The sequence below is a fragment of the Lolium perenne genome, chromosome 4, assembly GCF_019359855.2.
Source record: "Lolium perenne isolate Kyuss_39 chromosome 4, Kyuss_2.0, whole genome shotgun sequence".
In the NCBI taxonomy this organism is placed as follows: Eukaryota; Viridiplantae; Streptophyta; class Magnoliopsida; order Poales; family Poaceae; genus Lolium; species Lolium perenne.
This window is the reverse complement of record NC_067247.2, coordinates 248,819,584-248,828,320: the sequence shown is the minus strand read 5'-3', so window position 1 is coordinate 248,828,320 and position 8,737 is coordinate 248,819,584. Positions and strand designations below refer to the sequence as shown.

The window sequence follows — 8,737 nt, the reverse complement described above, 5'->3', positions numbered from 1 at the left end:
ATCATCTGACTCCGTTTAACAGGGGTTTCATCTATGCCGACGATCTCTAGCTAACAACATGAACGTCGTCGGTTTCGTGTGAAGTTGAGATACAGACGAAATGACAAATTTAAGTAGCAATCAGAGGTAGGGAATGCAAGAATATAGAGGCTCCATGCATGCGTGCGTCTTACAGCACGTCAGAGCGATATATGAGGCCGACATGTATTTTGTTGCTCGTCCAAGCCAAGCTGGTGGTGCCGAAGACAACTTGCTGTCACATGGCAAGTTTGTGCATCGCGTGTGTTATTTTTTCTAGGATTGGCCGCTATGTATATTACTATAGGATTATATGTAGTTGTTGGCCTCGGTGCCAGTTTTGCGTCATGCCGGAGAGCGGGTTTTGGCTGGAGGTAGCGAGCTACTCCGGCTGGAATAGGGAGGTCCTCTTCTTCGCTACTGAACTCCGGCGGTCGGAGATGGCGACGAGCGGAGTCCTCCACCCACTCCTTTCAATAAAGCTCGAAGGCCGGATCCCAAATTGCAAGGATCTGTGGATGCCTCCAACCCCCTCTTGTGGTCGTGGTGATAGACAGATGGGGGAAGAGGGATCTAATGATCTTCGATTTGGAGTCTGGCAGGGAGACGATGGGCGTGCGCGTCGCACGCTGGAAGCTGCTTCTCCTGGAGTTCATCAGCGTCGGCCATGGCTAGCCGGCGCTATCTTCGGCGTCTTGAGCCACTCCAAGCCGACCACGTCGTCGGCTATCCTTCCTCTGTGTGAGTAACTTCCCCGACCCCGCTCCAGGATGCAACGCCATCGACGCCCCAAGTGGCAAGGTCCCCGGCGGCGACGATGGCGCCTGGAGTTGGAGGTCTCAGATCGGCGGCGGCGACGAAGGACTCGATCGCGTTTCTGCAGTTTTCTTTAGGGTCCTCGTTGTAATACTTTAGGTCTGCTTTACTTTTCCTCTTTCTTTAGGGGCCTGTTTGTAAATTGTACCGACCGCTTTGACTAATGAAGCTTCCTGACCCTTCGGGGTCTCTCCTTGTTCAAAAAAAAAGTAGGTTTCCCCACTGCATAATTAATTCATTATTTTTTATTTTGTTAACAGTATATTACACGAGGTGCTTCGAAAGCAAATAAAGAAAGAGAAACTAGCACTAAGCTATACAAATTTCTCCACCCAAAGTTTCACGCCAGAGTATTTTTTTTCTCTTTGCCTTGCGAGCCCGGTGTACCACTGACCAATCTCTTCATGTGTATCAGATACAATCCCTGAACATACTGGAAGTGCCTAGGAGCATGCAGGGATCAATGTAAAAAAACTAAAACAAACCATTAAGAGATGAAAATTGGTGTGGTTGATTTGTGTTCACTCCATTTTTTTAGATCAAGGAGCATAGCCTTCTGCATCCAAGCACACAACTTTTTTATTTATTAAATTATTCGCAATGCTTTACAAGGGAAATACAAAGATCAATTTCGAAGCCTCCTTTCTAGCGATAACTCGCTATACCTACGATGAAGGGGGAGCATGAACAAGGTCATACTCCCTAACGGTACACCAACACACATCATCCAAAAATATCATAACTTAATAGTAACTGGCTATCAAAACAATTTTAGTACTCTCTCTGATCCCTTTTCATTGACTCCCTTTTAATTGACTCGAATTTAGTACAACTTTATACTAAATATTAGTCAATTAAAAAAAGGATTGGATGGAGTACTAACTTTTATTTAAGTGGTAGACCTATGCCATCAAGTTCCTTGAGAAAAATACTCAGAAATAAATAAGAAGTCTTAGCCAGTCTACACAATTCACAGTTGTGTATCTAGTACTAAATTAAGGCGCTTGTTCCAAATACCACTTATATTTTAAGTTTTAACACTTAGGACCCGCCTGGTTCACTCCGTTTAATATCCGCCGATTATCCTGGGCACAACAAAATAGGTCAATCTAATTTACCGTACGTGGAATTAATACGCCATCCCAATCGGGGTCTTACATGACAAAGATTCATCATCCAAGGCTGGAGAGCCATCTCAACCTTGAAAATGCTACGAGCCTATTAGATACTTGGAGCAATGTCCTTGAAGATAAATTCATTTCTAGTTGTCAAGATTGTCCGGCAAACAAGCACAATAATCACCAGGGAGAAAGGTTGACTAATGACACTCTTAAGACTGTCAACAAAGGAAAGAACATGGAAATTATTTCCGTTGAAAACCGAGATTCGCAAGCGCAAGACAAATATAATTCCAGCAGCATACATCGATAAAAAGGACATATGAAAACGAGATGATTCATTGGATAACTAGTTGCACATTTGATGGTTGCATTAAGATAACATTTATGATGGACGATGGTAACTAATACAAATTTTCAGAACGACTATGACATTGTCTCCAATGAAGCTACGGAGTACATAGAATTCTCGCTCCCTAATCAACAAACTTGCACTATATCTTCTACGAATACTACTAATGGATCTTGACCGATCGACGTATGGAACCATATAGCTTCATCTTGTTTCTGGATTTCTCAGTGCCACTATGACGACGAAGGCTCTGCAAAACGCAAACACAGACAGGTCAAATTAGAATACAGAAATACCCTCTCAAAAAAAAATACAGAAATACATAGCAGATGCAGGATAGAATTTATCCGGAAAAACTAGTTACCTGATCGTCAGCCCAATCGTGGAGCAGCTTCAGGGGTAGGTGTGACCCTCATGGGTGGCACAGGACCTGCTCGCGGATCCATAAAAATTACTCAAAATTGCCCACAATTGAACACGTGCACAGTAAGTCAACAAAGCTACCGAATGGCTTACCATCGCAGGTTCCATATTCGCCCGGACCGTCAGTTTGGCAGATACTCAGGAGACCAAAGAAGTTTTCTCCGTCAATGAGACCGAAGAGCTTGTCGAAGTCGCCGGTGTCGAGGTGGCAAAGGCAGATGGGCGCGTTCTCCAAGAGTGACTTGAAGCCGTCACAGCACTTGCCTGGGTATGGAGGAACCGGGGCGGTGTTGTTGGTGATGAAGTCTTTGCATGGCATCAGCCCCATCATCGATGGTAGACACTCTTTCGGCTGCGGTGCCATTGGGACTGGTGGCGATGGCGGACCGAATATCGGTGATACAAACGGCCAGCAGGACAGATGTGCCAAGAAGCTGTGCCATTTCGACGGCTGCGCAGCTGTGGTGGTGGGGGAAGTAGGGGGCTTGGCCCTGATGGCCGCCGAAGGCTGCGGCGTGGCGGCGATCAGGGCAATGACGAGGAACAAGGCAAGGTGGCAGTACTTGGATGGCGCCATCGATCTCTTTGTTTCTGTTTGCGTGCCTGCTGCGAATGGCCTCATGAACATATATATGGGGGTGATCCATTTTTATAAGGATACGGAGATGTGTTCTGTTAGGGTGGAATTCCTATCTGGTCGCATCATTCGCGCGTTTGGTTGTACATCTTTCGGCACCCTGTTTCGCATTTAGCAACTAATCTCATCATTATTAAGTGATAAGCACCAAGTTTGTTAGCACGCAGCCTTCTCCTATGCATGCCTGGTTGTGTTAATTTCGTTGCGATGTTACAATATCCGGGAGCCACACGATGAGTTAGTAGTTAGCTAAGGGCATCTCCAACGTGATCTCCAACGCGACGACCCATCTCGCGCTCGCGTGTTCGATGGGTCCAGCCAGACAAAAACCCGGCCCAGCGCGCGGATCCATCACTAAAACGGATGGCCGTGGCGTCCGGGATGACCAAATCTGGGACGAGTTTGCGTGGCCGCGGATGCCGATGGCTGGGCACTCGCGTCCGCCCCTTGTCCGCCCCTGACCCGCGTGTCATAGACATAAATAATTTTTTTCATTAAAAAGTGCCTATTACATTTTTTTAGTCTACTACTTCTATCCTAATATGTACGGGGCCGGCAGCCTCGCCGGCGACTCCTCGCCGGCTCGCCGTAGGGGCCGTGGATTTCACTCGACGCGGGCGCCTGTACGCATGAGGATTCCACTCCAGATTACGAGCTGGGTGGCGCGGCGGAGGCCTTCATCCTCCTCCTTTCCGTCCGCGCGCCTCGGGCGCGCTCCGCGTCCTGCAGCGGCACCATCCGTTTCCCTCATAGCTTCAGCTCCTGCAGGGCGGCGTGTTCCACAGCGGTGCGCGCCTCCAGGCGGACGCGGCCGGCGGCTTGGGCCTCGTGGTTCTCCTTCCGCCGGCGCATGCGCTCTTGCCGGCCGCGCTCCACCGACGCAGCAGCCTCCCGGGCGCGTGCTCGGGCGAGGGCATCTGGATGAGGTGATGGGCTGCTCGCTATCGAGCAGCTCGTTCTTCTGGCCGAGGAGGTCGGCTAATCGGCGGCGGCCCGCCCGGCGGGTGGCCTCGTGCTCCTTCGTCACGCGCGTGAGGTCGGCGAGACGCTCCTCGATGGCGGTGTTGATGTTCGCCAGCGCGAGGTCCTCCTCGTCGACGGACTCCTCCTCCGCGGCGGCCGCCCCCTCCTCCACGGCCTTGTACCAGCCGTCCGCGGCCGCCTCCACCATCTCCGCATCCCCTTTCTTCTTCGCCGCCACCTCGGCAGCGACGCGGAGCGCCTCGTCATCGGCGACCCACCGCGAGTCCGCGCGCTCCCTCCTCCTCCGTCCGCGGGAACCTGTCCCGGGCAGCGAGGGAGAGCATGGCCCGCATGGCCTGCATGGTGCGCGGCATGGCGATGGAGAGGGCACCGGAGAAGGTGGAGGGGGAGAGGACGGCGGAGCGGGTGTGATGCGGTCTGTGAGACCACCGTCGTCTTTTATAGCCGGCGGCCTGGCGGGAAACTTGGGCGCGAGCGCGCGCCAATGGCCTTTTCGCGCGCGGGGGGTGGGAACTTTCCCACGCGTTCCACCGCCCACCATTGTTGTCCCGTCGAGGCCTGCCATGGCGCAGCGCCGTGCAAGGAAGACGAACCACGTGGCGTCGTTTTGGGTCGTCGCGTTGGGCGCAACGTGCAACCCAAACGGACACGCGAACGAGGGCCGCTATCCGCGTGTCCGCTCGGCCACCCAAATGGCCCAAAACGGACAGCCCAGTGATACGTCTCCAACGTATCGATAATTTCTTATGTTCCATGCTTGTTTTATGATGATACACACATGTTTTATACATACTTTATGTCATATTTATGCATTTTCTGGCACTAACCTATTAATGAGATGTCGAAGAGCCAGTTGCTGTTTTCTGCTGTTTTTGGTTTCAGAAATCCTAGTAAGGAAATATTCTCGGAATTGGACGAAATCAACACCCAGGATCTTATTTTTCCACGAAGCTTCCAGAAGTCCGGAGAGGAAACGAAGTGGGGCAACGAGGCGCCCACACAACAGGGCGGCGCGGCCCAGGCCTTGGCCGCGCGGCCCTGGCGTGTGGGGCCCTCGTGGCGCCCCCTGACCTACCCTTCCGCCTACATAAGCCTTCGTCAATAATAGTTCCAGTACCGAAAGCCACGATACGGAAAACCTTCCAGAGACGCCGCCGCCGCCAATCCCATCTCGGGGGATTCAGGAGATCGCCTCCGGCACCCTGCCGGAGAGGGGAATCATCTCCCGGAGGACTCTTCACCGCCATGGTCGCCTCCGGAGTGATGTGTGAGTAGTTCACCCCTGGACTATGGGTCCATAGCAGTAGCTAGATGGTCGTCTTCTCCTAATTGTGCTATCATTGTTGGATCTTGTGAGCTGCCTAACATGATCAAGATCATCTATTTGTAATGCTATGTTATGTTGATTATCAATCTATTATCTATGTGTTGTTTATGATCTTGCATGCTCTCCGTTGCTAGTAGAGGCTCTGGCCAAGTTGATACTTGTAACTCCAAGAGGGAGTATTTATGCTCGATAGTGGGTTCATGTCTCCATTAAATCTGGGGGAGTGACAGCAACCCCTAAGGTTGTGGATGTGCTGTTGCCACTAGGGATAAAACATCAATGCTATGTCTAAGGATGTATTTGTTGATTACATTACGCACCATACTTAATGCAATTGTCTGTTGTTTGCAACTTAATACTGGAGGGGGTTCGGATGATAACCTGAAGGTGGACTTTTTAGGCATAGATGCATGCTGGATAGCGGTCTATGTACTTTGTCGTAATGCCCAATTGAATTTCACAATACTCATCATAACATGTATGTGCATGGTCATGCCCTCTTTATTTGTCAATTGCCCAACTGTAATTTGTTCACCCAACATGCTATTTATCTTATGGGAGAGACACCACTAGTGAACTGTGGACCCTGGTCCATTCTTTACATCGAATACAATCTACTGCAATACTCGTTCTACTGTTTTCTGCAAACATCATCATCCACACTATACATCTAATCCTTTGTTACAGCAAGCCGGTGAGATTGACAACCTCACTGTCACGTTGGGGCAAAGTAATTTGGTTGTGTTGTGCAGGTTCCACGTTGGCGCCGGAATCCCTGGTGTTGCGCCGCACTACACTCCGCCGCCATCAACCTTCAACGTGCTTCTTGGCTCCTACTGGTTCGATAAACCTTGGTTTCTTACTGAGGGAAAACTTGCTGCTGTACGCATCACACCTTCCTCTTGGGGTTCCCAACGGACGCGTGTTGTACGCGTATCAAGCTCTTTTTCTGGCGCCGTTGCCGGGGAGATCAAGACACGCTGCAAGGGGACTCTCCACCTCCAATCTCTTTACTTTGTTTTTATCTTGTTTTACTTTTATTTACTTCTTTGTTTGCTGCACTAAAACAAAACACAAAAAAATTAGTTGCTAGTTTTACTTTATTTACTGTCTTGTTTGCCATATTAAAAAAAACACAAAAAAATTAGTTACTTGCATTTACTTTACTTATTTCATTATGTTTCCTCCTAATTTTACTTTAAAAGATATACATGTGGGAGAAGGGTCTATCATTGGAAGAGATAATATAGAAGCATTTTTCACCCATGTTAGCATGGATGAAGATTTTGAAGATATTTCTCCTATAAATGATGCTAGACTACCCTGCCATCCAGGCCACCTGAGAGGGGCAAAACAATCTGATCCGTCCGTTTCAGCCGCACAGTAAATTCTGGTTCCCACTTTTACCTACAGCCGTCCGATTCAGTGATTTTTTTCTCACCCGCTGCTGCTCGTTGAGGGTGTATGACGTCTGGGTCCGCGCTTAAGTGGGACCACTTGTTTGCTACGGTGGGCATCCGGAGTCGCGTCGCTCAGAAAATGAAATGCAGCGAAAACCTAACCTACCGCGAGCCTCTCCTCCCAATCCCGTGCCTCCTCTCCTCTCCCCCAATCGCGGCCTCCTCTCTTCCTTCCCAATCAGCCGCCGCCTCGACCGGAGACGGGCTGGCGTGGGGCGGTTCCGCAGCGGCGGCGACGAGCGCGGCCGGAGACGGGCCGGCGCGGGCGGATCCGCGGAGGGGCGACCCAAGGCGACGGCGCGGCGCGGAGGACGGGATTTGGTGGCAGATCGAGCTCGGTGTCCTCTCCTCCCAATCCCGTGCCCTCTCTCCTCTCCCCCAATCCCGGCCTCCTCTCTTCCTTCCCAATCAGCCGCCGCCTCGACCGGAGACGGGCTGGCGCGGGGCGGTTCCGCGGCGGCGACGAGCGCGGCCGGAGATGGGCCGGCGCGGGCGGATCCGCGGAGGGGGCGACCCAAGGCGACGGGCGCGGCGTGGAGGATGGGATTTGGTGGCAGATCGAGCTCAGTGGCCGGGAGCGGCAGAGCGATGCAGATGACGCAAGGTGAGGCTTCTCTCAACTCTCAATCCCTTCCTTTCGTTATTTCCTTGCTCATGATCTCTCTCGTCAGTACCAGCGTCTGGCGAGAGCATCAAGAGGAACCTCGTTGGCGGGCAGCGTTGAGCGAAGCCCCACTGGGAGTGGCTGCGTTGGGATCTCCACGCGTAGTCCCACTCCTGCAGTTGGTCGATTATTACAGCCCATCGAATGGCACCCTCTCTGCTTATTTTGTCTTGTTGAACCAGACCATCTCCTTGATGCTAATCCGCTTGAAAAAATAGCACCAGTTTGCAGCTCTTCTCTCGTTGAAGGTGAAGCGGACCATCTCCTTGATGCTAATCTGCTTGAAAAAATAGCAGCAGCAAAGGAAACTGATGAGTGTTGCCAGGTAATGGATACTGTTCTGAACTTATTAAACAAGCAGTTGCAGAGTTTCAACTAAAGGAATCTACAGACTGAACATAACCTACATGTAACAAAGCTATAACATGTGAGCATTGAGAGGGCACTTCTACTAATTACAAATGTTTTTTTTTAATAGAGCTTCAGGATACTTCCAAAATGTGTGACGGACACAGTAATGAACACAAAAGAACACTGTATTAGCTTATTTGGCCACCATCTTCAAGTGGCCTAGAACATTCAGCTAGCATTGAAAAAGATATGAAGTGGTTCAGAGAACAAGAAATTGAAATTCCAGAGCCACTCATGGATCAACATAAATCATCTTATGTTTTGATTTCGTTTTTTGGCATCCAAGTGCCGTTGGAAGATATAATATACTCATACTTGTATTTAACATGTACACTGAAGAATCTCTATATAGTAATAGACATAGCGTAAGAGGAATGCACTTTAAACATAAGTTCCGATATTATCTTACTGTCTTTGTTTTCTCAAGATTATTCAGTTTAAATAGAGAGTGAGATGATTTCAGGTTGCTACCATGTTCAGCGCTGAACTCTCGATGATATCGTCATCATCCAAGTTGGTTGCTGCCA

General features: G+C 50.0%; 1 protein-coding gene across 1 annotated transcript; it reads right to left on the bottom strand.

Annotated features, from left to right (window-relative positions):
- Nucleotides 1-2,313: 2,313 nt before the first annotated feature.
- LOC127329972 (non-specific lipid transfer protein GPI-anchored 2-like) lies at nucleotides 2,314-3,307 on the bottom strand. The gene is made up of 3 exons (XM_051356358.2): nucleotides 2,821-3,307; nucleotides 2,669-2,734; nucleotides 2,314-2,554 (listed from the first exon to the last, which is right to left on the bottom strand). Exons 1-2 carry the CDS (start codon nucleotides 3,302-3,304, stop codon nucleotides 2,676-2,678), a joined length of 543 nt encoding a protein of 180 aa, XP_051212318.1. The 5' UTR covers nucleotides 3,305-3,307; the 3' UTR covers nucleotides 2,314-2,554; nucleotides 2,669-2,675.
- Between the last annotated feature and the right edge of the window lie 5,430 nt (nucleotides 3,308-8,737).

Excerpts from the sequence above, each read along its gene's own strand:
- LOC127329972 (XM_051356358.2), bottom strand. The coding sequence starts at position 3,304 with ATGGCGCCATCCAAGTACTGCCACCTTGCCTTGTTCCTCGTCATTGCC. Across the intron at positions 2,735-2,820 it reads CGAATATGGAACCTGCGATG|GTCCTGTGCCACCCATGAGG; the intron begins GTAAGCCATTCG and ends ATCCGCGAGCAG.